General features: G+C 48.4%; 1 protein-coding gene across 6 annotated transcripts in view; it reads right to left on the bottom strand.

The window, feature by feature from the left end:
• DAZAP1 (DAZ associated protein 1) overlaps positions 1 to 19,672 on the bottom strand; it is a 63,250-nt gene that overhangs the window by 28,659 nt on the left and 14,919 nt on the right. For all 6 annotated transcript variants that reach the window (XR_008316849.1, XR_008316850.1, XM_053299250.1 and 3 more), the window contains exons 2-6: positions 8,041 to 8,081; positions 7,224 to 7,390; positions 5,983 to 6,048; positions 4,537 to 4,641; positions 621 to 669 (exon numbers count right to left, since the gene is read on the bottom strand). Coding sequence is in view for 4 of the 6 variants with exons in the window: in XM_053299250.1 (XP_053155225.1) it covers positions 621 to 669; positions 4,537 to 4,641; positions 5,983 to 6,048; positions 7,224 to 7,390; positions 8,041 to 8,081 (428 nt within the window). In the remaining 2 variants the exon portion in view is untranslated. The remainder of the gene's footprint in view (positions 1 to 620; positions 670 to 4,536; positions 4,642 to 5,982; positions 6,049 to 7,223; positions 7,391 to 8,040; positions 8,082 to 19,672) is intronic.

The raw sequence follows: 19,672 nt of genomic DNA, 5'->3' as shown, positions 1-19,672 counted from the left end.
AAAGGCAGCACCTCCAAGTTAGCTTGATTGACAGTGCGGACCCTTCTCAAAAGAGGGCTTAAAGCAACACTTTTGGTATGGCTTTTGGGCCATGCATATTAATTCCAGCCCTTCGACGACAACAGCAAAAGACAAAAGCACAACACAGAATAAAGTTATTCTCGTCTCAGTGCTGGGAACAGTTCCAGCAACAAAGACAACAGGCTGCTGGGTTTGCCCCTTCTCCTATGAAGAGCAAAGGGAGATTGGGATCTAAGACAGCCAGAGAGACTCCCTCACATTTTCCTTTCCCTGTCTGAAACAATTTAGGGGTCATGTTTTTGTTAACGAATACACCTTCGGGTGAGGAAAGCGGGGGAGATGGACATGCAGCATTCTTCAGATGCACGAACACACCAGATGAAATAGCATGGGGAAAGCCTACATGAAGTGATGTGAAACAATTTGAAAAATAATGCACAAAACAAATTACATACAATTTGGTCTAGGTTGCTTTTCATGGTTTGGTTTTTTGGTGGGGTCTTTTTTTTTTCTTTTTTTTTTTTGATGTTGTGATAGTTTGCCATCTGACACAGAGAGAGGATAAAGAAATCTGAAGGACAAACTAGATTCTCTTTTACCTCGGGGCCGCTGTTTCTCTGCGTCGTAGATCATTACCACTTCGGTGACCTGGAAAAGAGGAGGGGGAAGTTTATTTATTTATTTGATTTGTATACCACCCTTCCAAAATGGCTCAGGGCATTAACCTCATCTAACTGATGAGGCTGGAAAGGGACGCTTAAGCAGCAGCAGGATAGTGCCATGCCACACAATTCAATGCTTGAGGTGCAACTATCAACATGCACTGAAGTGTTTTGGAACAATGCAGAGAGGTCCCTAGCAAGGAGAACTCTACTGCTCAACAAGGGCTTCCTCAGACACTTGCTTCCTTAAAAAGGCTAGCCAAGAGGGCAGTGACTAAAAAGGACAAACCATCAAAACGGAGAGGCCTCAAAAACCATACCCACTGGTATACAATCAACTACCTCCCAACTGGGAGGAGAGTGGCCTTAGGAACATAGGAAGCTGCCATATTCTGAGTCAGGCCTTTAGTCTATCTAGCTCAGTATTGTCTTCACAGACTGGCAGCGGCTTCTCCCAAGTTGCTGGCAGGAATCTCCCTCTGCCCTATCTTGGAGATGCTGCCAGGGAGGGAACACGGAACCTTCTGCTCTTTCCAGAGCAGCCTCATTATCCCTTAAGGGGAATCTCTTACAGTGCTCACACTTCTAGTCTCCCTTTCATATGCAGCCAGGGTGGACCCTGCTTAGCTAAGGGGACAAGTCATGTCTGCTACCACAAGACCAGCTCTCCTTTCCTAAGAATTTTTTTCTGCTGGAGACACAGCAGAGCTTGTGGTAGCAAGCCTGAATTGTCCCCTTTGCTAAGCAGGGTCTGCCCTGCTTTGCATTTGAATGGGAGACATGTGAGCACCGTAAGGTATTTCCCTGTGGGGACAGGGCCACTCTGGGAAAAGCACCTGCATGCTTGTATGGAGAAGGCTCCAAGTCCCCTCCCTGGCGGCATCTCCACGATAGGACTGAGAGAGATTCCTGCCTGTAACCTTGGAGAAGCTGCTGCCAGTCTGTGTGGACAATACTGAGCTAGATGGACTAATGGTAGATGGTCTAACTTGGTAGAAGGCAGCTTCCTATGTCCCCATGTTCCTTACTCCGTGTGGGGGGCGGGGGGGGGGGGCGGCAGAATGCATCCAAGGAAGTGTTAATTAAATTGTGCTGAAGCAGCAGAAAGAACATATGCACATTTTATCAGGAAAGAGAGAAAAAAGGCAGCCTCGATACAAGAATGGAGGCACTAACCAGAAGGACGCTGGGTGTGTTTTGAAGTGAACTTGGTAACTGTTTCAAGATAGGCAAAAATCCTCAGGGTGAGCCAGGGCATGCTCACAGACACAGTTGCCCTGAAATAATTACCCTCTACTCACCTTTGATTCTGTTTGCTTGTTCAAAGAGTGATTCAGAGGTTAAAGTGAGGATGAGGAGGAGTGGAAAGAGCCCTTCATGGCAACTGGGCACCTCGGACAGATCTCTATCTGACCCCTGGCTAAACAATGCTGGGCACAATAGACAGGTACACTCCAAGGCCTGATTTGTACAGGCTCAGTTGGGGTGAGGGTGGTGGGGAGGATCGGACTAGGTGGCCTTGGGATCACTTCCCCATCTGCGATTTTAAACACAGCAAAAACCTTTTGCCTGCTTGGATGGGAGGTGGAAGAATCTGAATGTGTTTTCAGGAGGCAATCCTATAAAATAGGATAAAAACAGAGAAGAAGCAACCTGTTGGCTGGAGTCCCCATCTCATTCAAAACAAGGAGTCTGGCTGCAGAGCACTGCATGGTTGAAGCCAGAAGGGCTCTGCTCTCCAGGTCTACAGATCTACATTCCCTGCTGCTCAGCCCTCGCGAGGCCTTTTAAGAATCACTTGCCCTAAAAGCCACAATTTCCCCCTAGAGAGTCTTTTGGGCACCAAAGGGGTAGCTGCCTAATGAAATGCGAGATGCCTGGATTTGCCCAGGGAGACGTTTTAGAGCTCATCTCAAAAGGCGACTTGTTTGGCTGGGTTCAAGTTACCAAGAGCAAATAAGAAGCCTTTCCTTGGGGGCCAATTCCCTTGCGGACCAACTCAGTTATGGCTTGCCCACTGTTCTCTGCCCCTCTCCCTGGGCAGATGTGTCAGGTTTTCGTCTGTGGTCGCTGAACACCTGATTCCACTGGCTTTTGAAAAACCAGTCCCTTTTGTACGGCACACCTTGAGCTGACTTGAACCCATTGATCCCAGACAGCCTGCTCACTTTGGCAATAAACTAAACACTGGGGAGCAAGTGCCAGCTCGACCACGGATCCCTTCGTTCTGCAAACTGAGAGTGCACACTGGATTATCACTTGCCTCAGAGGTGGCCAACGGAGGTTCCTAACCCCATACCCACTACAATTCACAGGAAGCAATAGCCCCGCAGTAAAAGAACCAGGACTGCTATGGACCAAGCTGAGTCTGCAGCTTGGAGGGTTAGAAATGGCCCTTGTCCCGGTCAGTTGCCAACACTCTTGTCACAACCTGTGGCTATATTCATCAGCTGCTCCCTAGACTAGGTAAACAAAGCTTGCGCTGGTGGCTTCATCAATAGCCCCCCAAATTCACCTGCAACGCAGTCCAGCAAAGGTTGAGGAAAAGGAGAGAACAAAAAAAAAATGCGTCAGGTATGGAGACAGATAAGACACTGCATAGCCACTCCATGAGAAAACAGGAGGGTGGCAAGGACAATTTTCATTAGGATGGTTCTTGCCTGAAGGCTCATCATGCCAAAATGTACTGCATCCACCAGCCAAATCCCTTCCAAAAAAGGTTCTGGATTCTTCAATAGAGCAATACTAATACTTCAAGCCAAATGCATGCCAGAAAATGTAAATGTGGAGCAGATTTCTACATTTTGCAAACCAGGAAACTTCCTGAATACAAATCCACACTGCTGGAGTTATAGCAGTTCTGGCTGTTCCATCTCAGCAGGGAGTATAGGGCTGGAAGAGGTCCCCAGAAGGGCAATCTGACCAGTCAGAGGGCTGGAGCACCTTTCCTACAACATATTGGGACCCTCTGAGTTTAAAGGAAGGGAGGCTTAAGGAGGACATGTAGCAATTTATACAATTATGCAGGGAGTGGAGAGCAATCTTGTTCCCTCTTTCTTAGCTTAGAACTTGGGAGCCACTCAGTGAAACTGACTAGCAGGAGACAGAGAACAGACAGGAGAGGAGACATCTCCACAAAACATTTAACTTCTAAAACTCACTTCCACAAGATGCAGCAATAGCTGCTAGCTTAGATGACTTTCAAAGGAGATTAGACAAATTCATGCAGGAGGTGGTCTCTCAGCCACCGATATTAAGCACAGTGGCACCACTATGTGAAGAGGCAACAACAGAGGAGGATTAATGCCTTCAATGTGCTGCTTGTGGATTTCCTGGAGGCATCTGGTTGGACCACTGTGGGAAGCAAGATGCTGGACGAGATGGAGGTTGGTCTGATCCAGCAGGGCTGCTTTTATGTCTTTATTAAGAGACAAACCTGGGTCTCAGAATTCCAGAAGAGAAGAGCCAGTGTGGTGCAGTGGTTACAGCATAAGACTAGGACTAGACACACCTAGGTTCAAATCTTTCTTCAGCCACGAAGCTCACTGGGCTTGGGCCCATCACTCTTCTCCAGCCTGAACTACCTCACAAAGTTGTTGTGAGGATACAAGTGCGTCTTTAAAAACAACAACAATCCAAGGGCTTTTGTGACAAAATGCCAAGAAATACAGCCATTTACTGGTCCACAAAAATTTAATGCACTGCAGCAAGCCACATCCAGAGAGAGATGGATGGTACCAAAAATTGAATCCGAGGATGGGGAAAGGAGCCTCTGTCGAGATATAGAGGCTTGCCATCACAGTAATTCCAGATCTCTCTCCAGATATAGATGCTTGCCATCACAGTAACTCACCATTCCGAACTTCTTGAAGTATTCCCTGAGCTCTGTCTCACCACAGTTGTGAGGGATTCCACCCACAAAAATTTTATTGGACTTGCTATCGCTCCTGTTTCCTTTCTGTGGGGACAAAAACAGGAAAGTCCTATTAAAACAAGGCTCATGTTCAAAAACAAAAGGCGTTTGCAAGGGTTGGAAGCCACAGCTAACTAAGCCAAATGTTCTGTTTGAACACTAACACAAGCCTTTGGCATTCAAATGATACTTCCATTTGCCTCTCAGCCTGCAGCTCAAAGACCCCTGTCCCCCTTGTTCAGCCTGTCTCCCTCAGCCAGTAAGTGGTGGGGCGTGGAGGCAGATACTATGTTCCGAGGTTTCACTCGGACATCAAGCCCAGAGCAAGTCTGTTCCAGCCTGGATCCCTGCCCCGATGGCAGCCCCTCAGAGAGGTCTTAGAGATCTGGGGACCTGACAAAGAAAGGCACGGGTGGGGGGCAGGGCATGATAATTGACAGGCTTGAATGGAGTGGGAAGCACAAGGAGAATGGAGGGAGTGTGGGCAGATGTGGAAGGCAAGCAGACAGGGAGGAGTTTTCAGAGGAAGGATTCATCTCTTAAAATCTCAAAGAGCCCAATATCCGCAAGCTCACCGATAGCAGTTTGTGCCCTACAGGACCTCGGGCTCAGCCCACAGTCTCCCACATGAACCTCTTGGCTCTCTCCCTCACAAGGCATCACTACGTGGTCCTTCAGTCTGTGAAGCTTGCCAGGGTATCGAGCAGGGCCTTCGTGGAGGTGGCAACTATGTTATGCATCAGCCTCCCAAGGGAAACCCACTGGGCTACTTCACATCTCACTTTCCACTGTTCAAGACCCTTTATTCAGCAAAACTGAGCAATTCCTCTCCTGGCTTGTAGCTAATTCTGTTCCTTGTTTCACACTGGCAGTTGCCAATGCCCCTCCAATTGCATGCCTGTTCTCTACACACACACACACACACACACACACACACACACACACACAACACATCACCGTGCCTAGGGGCTTCCATATTGGAGATTTTGGACTCACTGACTTCAGCCCTTCACGTGGCAAGATATTATATGCCCCACTGTGATCAAAAACTACCCAAAGATCCAAGCTATGGGCACTCTTCCCTCAGGTCACAGAGGGCTCGGCCCAAGAGCACCGATGATGCAGTGGCTAGGATTGGCTAGAAACCCCACAGAGAAGAAAGTGGAGTCACTTCCAGCAAGCTGTGCCATCTGGCCAGCCAGCCTCAATCCTGAGAGCTCTGCTTGTTTTCTGACAGTACTTTTAAATTTCACTGGCTGCTTCCTGCAGGTTAACAAAGAGTTCTTTGGGATTCGAACAAGACAATGTGAGGAAAAGAAAAATCAACAACAACAGCAACTCAGTCGGGGAACGGAGGGCAAATCAATGCCCGAGCAGTTCTCTTACCCATCCTTCCTTTGGTCGTGTTCTCTCCGGCTGCATTCCTCGAGGGGTGCAGGGCTTTGGATCAATCTGTCAAACAAGGGCAAGCGTGAAATGGGAGGCATGGCAAGCTCCCGCTTTAAAATCTGAGAAAATGAAGGCAGCAGGTTTGCACCTCACTGGTGTTAGACAAGTGTGGTGCTGAGCACCAGCTGCCCTGCCCTGTACATCAAGAAGGCCAGCCAGCAGCTGGCTGACCTGGCTGGCTGGCAGGGTGCTCTTCTCCAAGCTTGCAGTGCAGCAGACACTCCTTGCAGACAGCAGAGGGAACCACCACAAGGCCAAACTGCTCATTATCCTATTTCAAGCATGTAAATGGCCACTGCCTGGGGCAAGTATGTGTTGCATGCAGGCAACCAGGCTGAGAAGAAGGCTGGCAGGCAGGCTCTCTCTCTCTCTCTCTTCCAGGAAGCTGATGTGTCTTGAATGGTACACTGTCAGCAGCCAGACTAATTAGAATTAGGCTAGTCCTGTTTGAGAGTTTATTTGCAAGGCTGCTGTATATACAAAAACACACCATGCTTTCATCTTGACACGGCATTAAAAGCTGCTGCCTGACACTGTGCAAAGCACACTTCTTGGACACAAAAGCAGCAGGAAAAACAGCAGCCATTAGGCCTACTCTGGCATGTGATGGCTATGGGATTCTTTGGTGGTGCCAACAATGTTAAGAATAGGAAGCCAGGGTGACTCACCTTTCTCCCATCATTTTTATCATCCCGCAGATCACTAATTCTTTAGACTGAGAGTCATGGGGGAGGGGAGGGCATTAGGGCAAAATGCTGTAAGGCCCATTGCAGCCATGAGACAGAGCAGAAAATAAATCAAAGAAAGGGCTAATAAGCAGGTACTCTAGAAACCAGAGTGGGGGTAGATGACAGACCAGAACGTAGGATAAACTAATGTATGCATATACTGCCTTCCTGCAAGAACTGTGCTTAAGGGGGTTTACAAAACAGGTAATAGCAAAGATATTGTATTTCACTGGTCAGTTCAGGATAAGGGCAGGATGCTCGCCCAAATTGATTCCACTAAGTTTTAGCTTCAAGTACAATCAGAACCAGAAGGAGCCACCAGTAAACAGAGGAGCTTTGTTTTTCAGTTAGTCAAGCCAATGGGACTTTGCACTTGGCTGTTTTAAAATGTTACTGGATAGGAAACCCCATTCCAGGCCCCCACCCACGCCCAACTTGGGGCACACTTACATTTCGACCATCTAGTGTATGAGGCCTGCTGGCCAGGACCATCCCCACACAGTTGGGATCTTTGAACTTGACAAATCCAAACCCTCGTGACTGATTGGTCATCTTATCTTTCATTATGACACAGTCGACCACCTCTCCATATTGGGAAAAGTAGCTACGGAGCGTTTCTGTTGGAGGAAGAAGAAAAGCCAACAACACATGCACAAGTTGTGTTGAAAACTCTTTGCCAAGGGACAGGACATGAGCAGAAGTGGAACTGTCTGCCTCCCACAATACCTGGCCTCACAGTGGCTTAACCTTTTCAAGGACGACGACCTTGGGACTGGAAGGACACACATATTTCTTCAGGGTAAATACCACATGTCGAGTGCAACTACCTTAAAATGGGTTTCCAGCCATTCAGTGTTTAGGGAAGCAATGAAACTGTTCAGAACGGTTTGGTGGGGCCACAGAGGATGGCTCTACGGTGAAGGCAAGAAGGCCAAGGGACACAGGCAATGTGTTTAAAGATTTAGGGGAGACCATGCAACCGCGGCTGGAGAATTCCTGCCCCATCACCAACCACCCTCCACGTCTGCGGTATTGGAGCAACTGTTCATGTGGACTGGGCATGTGTTTCAGGCTGCAACAACCTCAGGGAAAGCCCACCACTGTCTGGAGCAGAGCCCTCTTAAAGTCACGTTATGAGGGAGAGCAGCAGGCCGTTCCTCTAAGTACACAAGGGTTGTCATTTGGGGAGGCAGTGGGAAGAGATCTGAACTAAGGCACAAGGTGAACACAGGTTTACATGTTCTGAGTAGATTCAGGAGACAATTACCTTGCGTAGTGCTCCAGTCTAGGCCGCCCACAAACAACTTTCTGCAATTCAAAGAACACAGTGGTTAGAATCTGATCTATGGGAGTGCAAGTCATTTGAAAGCGCCAGACAAACTATTTACATGCTCTGCCAGCAAATGTGCTACACCCATTATGTTTCCAGAGGGTAGCCACCATTACTGTACATGTTCTGTAGACCCAAAGCTGAAACCAATGGAGAATGTCTCTGACTTGTATTACATTATGAAGCCGCTTTCAAGCATGTTGAACAAGTAGACTTGGAAAAATTATTAGCCCTTCTATGCTAAACACAATCTTAAGACAGAGAGTCTGAGAGCTGGAAGAGAACTTGGGGGTCTTCCAAGCCAATCCCCTGCTCTGTGCAGGAAAATGCTATATCATCCCTAATAGATGCCAGCTTCTGCTGGGAAGTCTTTAGAGCAGTAGAGTCCCCCATTGTGCCAGGCAGACTGATCCTCTGTAGGACAGCTCTTGCAGCCAGGAAGTTCTTCCCAATAACTAGCCTAACTTGGCTTCCTTGTGATATCTACTACTCGTGTCAGTCTTGCCCTCAAGAGCAAGAGAGAACGGGTCACTCCTACTTTCAAGGGCTAGAATTGAAGACAGCTCTCATATCTCTTCTTTGTCTTCCATTCTCCAGGCTAAACATACCCAACTCCTCCCATACAGAACGCAGTCCAGACCAGTGTTCCCTCTAATAGAGATTCCCAGATGTTGTTGATGACAATGCCCAGAATCCCCAGCTGCAATGGCTTCTGCTTGGGGATTATGGGAGTTGTAGTCAACGACATCCGGGAATCTCTGTTAACAGGAACACTGGTCCAGACCACACTATCTTTGTTGCCCTCCTCCAGTTTATCAATGTCCTCCTTAAAAATGTCATGTCCAGAACTGGACTCAGTATTCCAAGTGAAGTCTGACCAGTGCAGAACTGAATGGAGTCACTACTCTGAAGGGTATCAAGAACTTATTTTGTTAAGACTAAAACAAAAACACATTTCCCAGTATTAGCCACTGTCATCACAATTTTTTCAAAAGGCTTAATACTATTACTATGAAGAGCTTATAAAGTAAGCTTTTGGTTTTCTTAAAGACTTAAAGAATGAGCTCTGTCATCCCAACAACCCACTGAGATGGGAAGGATCTAGCTCAGTGGTAGGTCACATCCTTTGTATGCAGAGGGCTGTAGATCCCAGTCAATGGGAGTGAAAAGACCTCTGTTTGAATTCCTTAAGAGAACTGCAGTCAATCAAGAGAGACCATACTAGGCTAGAGAGACCACTGGCCCTGACTGGCAAGGTACCTCTGTGTGCTTAGTGTCATTCCCAACTTATCGAGAACAAAACTGGAGATCGCCATTTTAGAAAGTTCGTAGCTGGGTCAGATGAAATGTGATCTTCAAGCTCTTGCCACACACAATATAAATTAGACCACAAAGGCTCTTGGAAGCCACTGTAGCAACCAATTAGTTCTCCGAAACCACTTCAGAAACACACTTCAAGCCCTGGGAACTAAACTGCATCCCAGGAAACAATCCACAGCAGAAAAATTTGCATATGTGCCTTTTCTTTTCTTTTCTTTTCTTCAGTGCCAGGTGAGGATTTCCCAGTGGCTGCAGTGTTTCAGCCATCTACAGAAAAGGACCTGATGTGAACTCCAGGGGGACACACAACACACCACTGTTGAGTTTGCTGGAGAAATTCAGTCAGCAGCGAGAACCTCAGGTGCATGGCAACAAAACAGTGTCATTTGAACACCACCAGAGTCATATGATCACAGGAACGCCATGACTGCATTCATTACGGTTGCTGCATCAGTGGCACTACTACAGCCAAGCAGCAGGAGTTCAGAGTCCCGACAGGATGCCCTTGGGCACAGCTTTGCTGATCACAGGTCTGCAGCAGCTCTGCACCGAACACAACCTGGCTAGAGAAGCTTCCTGCATCCCCAGATCCAAGGAACGTAAAGGAGAATCCTGCTCCCTCGCCCCTGAGAACTAATCAGCACAGAGATGCAGACCCAGGTGCCTCTTGCTGTGCAGAGGAGTGGAGTATTTCACTCTACTCTCACATCACAGTGAGACTAGGTAAAGATAATTGCCACTCTCCCCTGCTCCACATAGCAAGCGCATCACCCTCCATCCAGGTACCAAGACCCTAACTCTGCAGGTCTCCCCCATTTGAGAAGCACACCTGCATCCAAATAAAAGGATTTGCTTTATTCCACCCTCTGCAGTCTCCTCATGGGGCAAGTTCCTAGGACAAAAAGCAAAAACTGCTTCTAGATTCTGTCACCTCCCCTTTCACAGGACATCCAGGCTCACTGAAGGATGAAAATCCTTCCACATCAGCTCAAGTTATGCAGTGCTCACTCTTCAGAAGCCAAACAATACCCTACATCAGCAAGGAGGACAGGCACACATGCTGCTCACAGGCCATATGGCAGGAGAGTGCCTATTGGGAAAACAGCAAATGTCAGGGACAAAGGATTGCTTTTAAGAGCACACCAAACAAGGTGAACACAATTAACGGTTCAGGCACCATTAACTCTCATCACTTTCATCCCCTGCACCAAAGATCAGCTCTGGCCTAACTATAGACTGTAACAACAGTCAGAATTCCTCTCACTTCCCAAGAGACAGTTTATCCTCTAGGGAAAATTGCATCCATTTTGTTCCTGAAAACAACTGGGGATAGGGAGCAGCAGGTGATGAACTCTTTGAAGTCATTTCAAATTTGTAGAATTTGTTGATGTTTTCCTCTTTAACACAACCAAAACTGTACAGATAATTAAGAACTAAAGGTGGCAGGTAAGGACTTGGAAACAGTCTAATTTTTTTTCATCTCTGTGCAGAATGTGTTTTATTTTGGACAGCAGTATCAAGGCAGTGTGCACACACCTGCATTCAGAATGGGGCCTTACTGATTCAACCTGAGTGGGATCTAAATTGAACTGAGTGGACATACAGCCACCCTAGGTATGTTTACTCAAAAGAATGATGGGATTCAATGGGATTCCTCCCCAGATAGGTGTATAGGACAAGAAAAGGTTCACACCTTTATTGGTAAAAATTTGCTCACCCCACAGATAGAGCAAAGACCTCAAACCCAGAGGGTAGTTTTGTTGTTGCTGGTGTGCTGCCATCTCTTGAAATTCGTGTATATTGTCAACTTTTTAATTGTGTCAACATTGTTTTAACGGATGCCTAAGCAGCCTTGAAAAACAAAATAAAAATATATTTAACAAACAGTTCTTTACTGCAGAAATGCACAGCACCACTGCACCTTAGCCCCACTGTGTAAGGGGCAATCACAGCCGGACGGGCTATTATGGGCTCTCTCATCTTCCAGGACATGGGAATGGTGACAGCACTCGCCAGACTTTTGTGAAAATCAGCGTCTTTGCTAGCACTACTGAGTTGTCCCATGGACAGGCACAGGGACCACCATTCCCCCTCAGGAGGCTGTCACGAAGACCTTGGAAGTTGTCTGCATAAGAGGGAAGCAACCATATGTGCTGCAATATGCAGAACTAGAAAACTGTCAGGCCCCCAGCTATTCAAGACGCCAAAAATTTGTGACATTAATTCAGCTGTAGGCAGAGCCAGCACTTGCCACGCCTGCTCTTTAGAAAAGGGAGCCAGTGCCACAGATTTTGGTCAGACCAATGAATAAGCAGACCTTGCTCATTGGGGCTGCAACCCCTGTTTACATGCAAGAGCCATATGCACACTTCTGTTTAGGAGAGGTGCACTGCTTCAGCGGCTTCTGGGCTATGTTGGTCTTAAGACTCCCTGTACCCACAAAGGGCAATTCAGGGGACACACCTTCCAGGGAGCAGGAATGCTATTGTGCTGGGCTTGCAAGTGAACACACATTGAGAACTGGAATGATGGATTGGCTATCTTTCTAAAATCCATTCTGTGCAATACCACCATCATAAGGGCTACTCATCCCTTTCATCACACTAGACTTCCAATGATACATATTTAAACGTGCTTGGTTAATTTAGCTTCTACGGATAAATATGTTCTGTCAAGCCTTAGCAACAGTGTGCTCAGGGCAATTTTCTCCTGATGCACAATCTGCCAACATCCCTAAGGAAAGCACGTGGCCGGTGTGCTTCCACTGTTCCACATGCAAAGAAAGTACTATGAACAATATCGGCAGGTCTCTTCTCCCTTTCATTTGTCCATGTAACTGGCCTCTCTGGGACACTCTAGGAAGCACTGGATGTAGCCTTATTCTGGTAGCATTCTCCCCATGTTCAGGAACAATGCACATGCCTCTTCAAGAAGCATTTCTTCATTCTTTCATCCCTCTTAAGACCACGCGTGTCATTTTTCAGGGCACAAAATTCCTGAAAAAGTACAGACAACTGGTGACCACTAGCCTGGATTTTTTAAATAAATAAATAAATGTTGCCCCGTGGTCGGACAAGGTGATTGAATGCGTGGTGGCCTCAGCAACAAGCAATCTTGGATGACAGAGCATTCCAAACTGGCTTTCGAGTGGGCTATGGGGTTGAGACTGCCTTGGTCAGTCTAACAGATGATCTCCAATCAACAGAGGGAGTATGACACTGATGATCTTTTTGGATTTCTCAGCAGCTTTCAACACCATTGACCACGGTAACTTTCTGGATTGCTTGATAGAGGTGGGATTGGGTGGCACTATTTTACAGTGGTTCCATTCCTACCTCTCTGGCAGATTCCAGATGGGGTCATAGGACATAGGAAACTGCCATATACTGAGTCAGACCATTGGTCTATCTAGCTCAGTATTGTCTTCACAGACTGGCAGCGGCTTCTCCAAGGTTGCAGGCAGGAATCTCTCTCAGCCCTATCTTGGAGAAGCTAGGGAGGGAACTTGAAACCTTCTGCTCTTCCCAGAGCGGCTCCATCCCCTGAGGGGAATATCTTGCAGTGCTCACACATCAAGTCTCCCATTCATATGCAACCAGGGCAGACCCTGCTTAGCTATGGGGACAAGTCAAGCTTGCTACCACAAGACCAGCTTTCCTCTTGGAGACTGTTACTCTGCAAAGCGAGAGCTAAAGTGTGGAGTTCCAGAGGACTCCATACTGTCTCCAATGCTTTTTTAACATTTACATGAAATCACTGGGAGAGATCATCAGGTGGTTTGGTGCAGGGTATCAATATGTTGATCACACCCAGATCTGTTTTTCCACACCAACTTCATCAGGAAATGGCATAACCCCCATAAATGCCTGCCTGGAGGTTATAATGGGCTGGATGGAGGATAACCAACTTCAGAAACACACTTTTAAATCTAAATAAGACAGAGGTACTGATTGTAGGGGGTCGGGACCCAAGAGATGGTTTAGTTCTGCTTGTTCTGGATGGGGTTACACTCTCCCTGAAAGATCAAATGACCTTAGAACTGTGGTATAGTGGACAAATGATCTTAAAACAATGGTAATGGTAATATCTAGGCTTGACTGCTGTAATGCACCCTATGGGGGCTGCCTTTGTATGTAGTCCAGAAATTACAACTGGTACAAAATGTGATAGCCAGATTGGTCTCTGGGTCAACCCAAATGGACCATGTAACACCGATTTTAGAAGAACTGCACTGGAAGCCAATATTTTTCCAAATGAAATACAAGGTGCTGGTTATTGCCTATAAAGCCACTAAAGGCTTGGGTCCAGGGTGCTCAAGAGAGTGCCTTCTCTGCCACAAACCCGGTTGCCTATTAACATCACCGGGAGAGGTCTGGTTACAATTGCCGCTGGCTCATTTGGTGGCAACTCATGACTGGGCCTTCTCTGTGGCTGCCCCAGGGCTCTGGAATACACTCCCTCGTGAAATAAGAGCATCTCCTTCTCTGCTTGCTTTTAGGAAGAACCTCAAGACTGAAAATTTTAATTAATGTTTTTATATTCTGAAATTATTTGTTTTGTGAATGTTAACTTTTACATTGTTTTACATTCACTATGTTTTACCTTTGTACACATAATACTGGAATAGAACATTGTTGTCTATCTATAAGCTCCAACACTAAAACTCTTTTTACTGAGTTATTTATGGTCCTTTAGGACCATTGGCCTATCTAGCTCACTGCCTGGCAGCAGCTCTTCAGGGAGGGGTCTTTCCCAAGCCTACCGGCAGATACTGCCAGGGATTGAACCTGGGACCTTCTGCATGCAAAGCTCCCTGCTTTGAACACGTGGACATATAAAGCTAAACAGAATGCTCAAGGCAGCTTAGGGCACGGAAGACAAGAACTATAATGAAACCTCAGCAACCTTTAAACCCACCCACCCCGCCAAAAAAGGATGTCTACGCTGCTTTTTTCAAAGAGTAAGCATCAAAATACAGCATCACATTGAGACATTCCTGTTGCCAGCAAGACAAGAAATGTAGTTTATCAACATTCAAATAAGAGTCCTTTCTAGAGCAAGAGATTGACATATAGTAACGACAGGTTGCTTACCTGTAACTTGGGTTCTTCTAGTGGTCATCTGTGCTCTTACACGAATGGGATTTGCGCCTGCGCAGAGACCACATCAGAACTTCTAAGTTAGAGTGCTAACTTTTGGCGGTAACCCCACCCCCTCGGTATATAGGCGACTGCGCAGGCTTCCCGCTCCAGTCTTCTGAGTCTGCAATCTGAAAGACTAGCAGAAAAGACATAAGAAGAGGGGAGGATGGGTGGGCGTGGAAGAGCACAGATGACCACTAGAAGAACCCAAGTTACAGGTAAGCAACCTGTCATTCTTCGACGTGGTCTCTGTGCTTTACACGAATGGGCGCATAGCAAGCTGCACCCGTGCCATGCTCACCTGGAGGAGGGATCAAGCGAAGATGGATTGTAGCACCGCCCTGCCAAACGCCGTGTCTTTTCTGGCTTGGACATCCAGGGTGTAGGGTTGTACGAAGGAGTGTTTTGACGCCCACATAGCTGCCTGGCAAATGACATCCAAAGGAATGGACCTGTCAAAGGAAGTGGAAGCTGTGACCGCTCTCGCTGAATGTGCCTTGATGGAGGGCGGGATAGGCTTCTTGGAAATCTGGTATGCTAGGGAGATGGTGCGGACCACCCATCTGGATATAGTCTGCGTAGAAGCCTGCTTGCCTCTGTTAGGCCCAGAGTGGAGTATGAAGAGAGAGTTGGAGGTGCGATGGGTGGAGGTGCAGTCGACGTAGAAGGCGAGTGCCCTACGAACGTCTAGAGTATGGAGACATCATTCTGCCTCAGTTGACGGCTCGGAGAAGAATGAAGGTAAGGAGATCAGTTGGGAGCGGTGAAACGAGGTGACACCTTTGATAGGAAGGCAATGTCTGGTCTAAGGACGGATTTTCTTTGTGGAAAATTAAGTATGGTGGGTCAACTCTAAGTGCCCTGAGTTCACTAACCTGCCTGGCCGAAGTGATGGCCATGAGGAAGGCTACTTTACAGGAAAGGAGGTCGAGAGAAATCGTAGCCATGGGTTCAAAGGGAGGAGAGCACCAAGGTCAGGTCTCAAGCTGGGGCCTTGACCGGCGGGTCTGGATAGAGGTGAGTGAGTCCTTTAAGGAAACGCTTGACAGTAGGGTGTTGGAACCACGATGGTGTGGAGCATGGAGAGTTAGCCACTATGGCTGCGAGATGAACGCGCAAGAAAGGCATCTTAAGTCCAGCCTCCTTGAGGGGCAACAAATATGAACAAAAACATGTTCTACAGAAACGGAGTGTAGGGTAGTCTCCCTGTCTTTTAGAAATGTCTTTAAGCGTGTCCACTTGTGGGAATAGGAGGTGACAGTAGAGGGTTTACGTGAGGCCTGGACTATTCTTTGCAGGCCTGCAGTCAGGTTGGGACTATGTGCCAAGCTGTGAGATGGAGGCGCTGTAGATCTGCATGGAGGAGGCAACCCCCTTGTGGGGAGAGGAGATGAGGTGTGTGTGGGAAGCGGTGGTACCGATGTTTGGACAGGCAGAGGAGTTGGGGGAACCAGGGCCTCCTGGGCCACCACGGGGCAATGAGTATACAATGCAAGTGGTCCTGGGAGATCTTCTGAAGGACTCAAGGAAGTAGAGGAAGGCATAGACTAGGAGTCCTGTCCAAGTCATGGCAAACGCGTCCCCCAAGGAATTGAGTCCGATCCCGGACCAATACTGGTGGCATTGCGCATTTGTCTCTGATGCGAAGAGGTCTATTTCTGGGAGGAACCAGCAGCGGAAGAGGGATTGGAGCATGGGGGGGATGTAGTTGCCATGCATCTGATGTTGTTTGAGTCCTGCTTAGCCTGTCTGCCGTGACGTTGTCTTGGCCTGGTATATGGACCGCCAGGAGGGTGACGCTGTGGCGAATGCACCAGAATGACATTTCCATGGCCAGGAACAGGAGGGAGCTGGAGGAGGTGCTGCCCTGTCTGTTCAGGTAAGCTTTGGCAGTAGTATTGTCCATTTGGGCGAGGACGTGAGAGCCCCGTATTGGGGGAGGAAGGCTCTTAGGGCCTTGAAGATGGCTAAGAGTTCGAGATAATTGATGTGGTGGGCAGCTTCGGTTGGGGACCAGATGCCATGGATGTTGTGATGGTTGGCGTGGGCACCCCAACCTTCCATGGATGCGTCCGTGGTGAGTAGAAGGGCGGGATGCAGGGGCTGGAAGGGGGACCTGACGCTGTGGTTGACAGGGTCCGTCCACCACAGCAGGGAGTGTAGTACCCGAGGCAGGATCCTTAGGGTATTGGCGAGGGAGTCCTCGTGTGGAGAGAACACTGAAAGGAACCAGTGTTGACGAGTCCTGGCCCGTAGACAGGCATGAGGGAGGATGCAGGTGGTGGAAGCCATGTGGCCTAATAGGCACTGAATTGTTCATGCTGACTGACATGGGTGGTAGAGGAGGTGGGATGACAAGTCTAGTATAGCCTGAATTCTGCGCTGAGGCAAGAATTTTTTTGACTGAATGGAGTTGAAGAGGATTCTCAGAAATTCTATCGTTCTCGAAGAGTTGAGCTTCGACTTTTCGTAGTTCACCTGGAGGCTCAGGTTGGAAAGGAGGTTGATGACCATGTGAAGGTCTCCGAGTAGAGACTGCGGGTTGTTGGCTACCACAAGCCAATCGTCGAGGTACAGAAAAATTTGAATGTTCTGTTGTTGCAGGGCTGCCACCACCGGGGCCATGCATTTGGTGAACACCCGGGGTGCGGATGCCAGTCCTAAGGAGAGGGCGCGAAATTGGTAAGTGTTGTCCGCTATTTGGAAGTGGAGGAAACGACGGTGCTGGGGAGTAATGGTAATGTGATAATATGCATCCTTGAGGTCTATAGAAACGAACCCCTGATTTTTGTGCAGAAGGGAGATGATAGTGGGAATAGTGACCATTCGGAACCTGCGGTATGTGATGTAGGAGTTCAGCTCTTGGAGATCCAGGATGGGGTGAAGGGAGCCATCCAGCTTGGGGACCATGAAGTAACGGGAGTGGAAACACGGGGACTGTGGATTGTGAACCAGTTCTATTGCAGATGTGGAGAGTAGAGAGTCAACTTCTGCCAAGAGAGCTGGGGTGGGTGGAGTGGGTAACGGAGGGCTGTATGGAGGGGTGGATGCAAATTCTATAGCATAACCGACCCTCATGATGGTCAGAGCCCAGGAGTCCGTGGTGATATTTTCCCAGGTGGGAATGAAAGGGAGAGTCTGCTGCACTAGTGGGGAGGAGGATGCAAATCATTGTCTTTTGGCTGGGGGCTGAGATCCTTTGGATCGCTGCTGTAGTTTGGATCCGGTGAAGTGCGCACACTTTCTGTAAGGCTGGTACCTGGTGGAACGAAAGGACTTGTCTTGAGGTTGATAGTACTGATGTTTGGAGGAGTATGGTTGATGCTGCCATTTTTGCGGTTTATAATGACAGAATGTGGACTGTTGAAAACCCAGGAATGGGCCATGTTATGAAGTTTCTGCACTTTTTAAAGAGTAGTATCTGTTTTCTCGCCGAATAGGGAGGAGCCATCAAAAGGAAGATCCTCCACCCTGGATCTACCATCGGGAGTGAGGCCAGAAGATCGGAGCCAGGTGTGGCGAAGGAGGTCGCCATTACCTTAGCGGCCCCTTCCGTGGAGTGGCAAATTGCATGGAGCGCCTGTTTGGAGACCTGCGTGGCCTCACGGAGGAAAACCTTGGCGGGGTCCTGTTGTTCTTCAGGGAGATGGTCCAGAAAAGCTGCAATATGGTCCCAAAGAAAAGACTGATACCTGGCGTAGTAGGCTTGGTAATTTGTAATTCTTGTTAATAAAGAGGCAATTGAATACAAACGCCTTCCAAACGTATCCAATCTCTTTCCTTCTTTGTCGGGTGGTGTGGAGGAGGAATACCCACGGAATTTTGAGAGGGAAGACTCCACAATAGAATCAGTAGACGGGTGTTTCAGGAAGGAGTTGTCCTGATCTGTCAAGGCGTGAACCTTGTAGAAGGAATCAAACTGCTTAAATGTTTGGGGAAGAGAGGAAGGCTTGGTCCAAGAGGCCTTGGCCACCTTGAGAATGGACGGGTTAAATGGGAGCGATACCGATGGACAGGCAATGTCTTCGATCAGTTGGAACAGGGGGTCAGGTTCGGATTTATCCCTGAGAGAGCTGGACTCCCAAGGAAGCCGCCTTACGAGAGACGAACGAAGTCTGTGTAAATTCAGAAATCTTCTGATGGAGAATTAGGCCTAGGATCCAACAGCAGAGGAGGCGGCGAGGAGCCCAATGATATTCTGTCGGATAAGGATGACTCTGGGCCCTCCTCATCTGAGGACGAGTCGGTCAAAACTGGAGGTGGAAGCGGCCAGATTCGGAGCAGAGGAGCTGGTCTGGAATCCGAGGCAATGGTGGTCGTAGCTGCCTGTACAGGCGAATTTCTAGGTGGAACTCGTGGTGGTAAGAGAGATGTAGTTCGGGGTGGAGGCGGCGGAGGAAGAGTTGTTGGTCCCGATAGCGGATTCGGGATCAAAGCCGAAGGCGAGAAAGCCGGTACCGAAGGGCGAGGAGATGCAGAACGCCGAAGGGGTGGCTCTGCGGCGGTCGAGGCCCGATGGTGTTGGCGAACTTCCTGATGAGCATAGAAATAGTCCGCCTCTTCCTCCACTTGCCTGGCGTAGCGCTCGTACAGAGCAGCTTCAAGGTCTTGATTGGCCCAGCAGCGTGGTTGCTCCAGAGGGCGTTCCTTGGGCTCAGAGTCATGCTCGGAGTCGTATACGGGATCATGAGGACTAGAACCATAGATCACTTCGGTATCTAAATTAGTCTCGGTTTGTAAAGTACAGGATCGACGTTCGGTATCGTAAATCGACCTCTGCTTCTTTGTTGGCGGTTCGGAGGGAGTGCGACGGCCCTTCTTTCTCTTTTTCTTTTTGGGTGGCTGGGCAGAGCATGGCTCAATCAATGCTGCCATCAAAATGGACACTGCCACCGAACTCCTCGGTACCAGCAGCGAAGCCCGGGCCACGGGATCGACCGGTATATTTACATCGGGAGTGGTTGACGAAACTCCCGGAGGGGACGAAACGGGCTGTAAGCCCCGGGTTGCAGGAGAGGCACTGGACGAGGCCTGCATAGTGGACAGTTTGTCCAAGCCCGTACCCTTGAATGCTTGTTCCCAAAGCCAAGAACGAAGCCGAGAGGTCC

This window comes from Hemicordylus capensis, chromosome 2, assembly GCF_027244095.1.
Source record: "Hemicordylus capensis ecotype Gifberg chromosome 2, rHemCap1.1.pri, whole genome shotgun sequence".
Taxonomy (NCBI): Eukaryota; Metazoa; Chordata; class Lepidosauria; order Squamata; family Cordylidae; genus Hemicordylus; species Hemicordylus capensis.
Note: the sequence above shows the minus strand (reverse complement) of the source record. Positions and strands in the feature narration are given on the sequence as shown.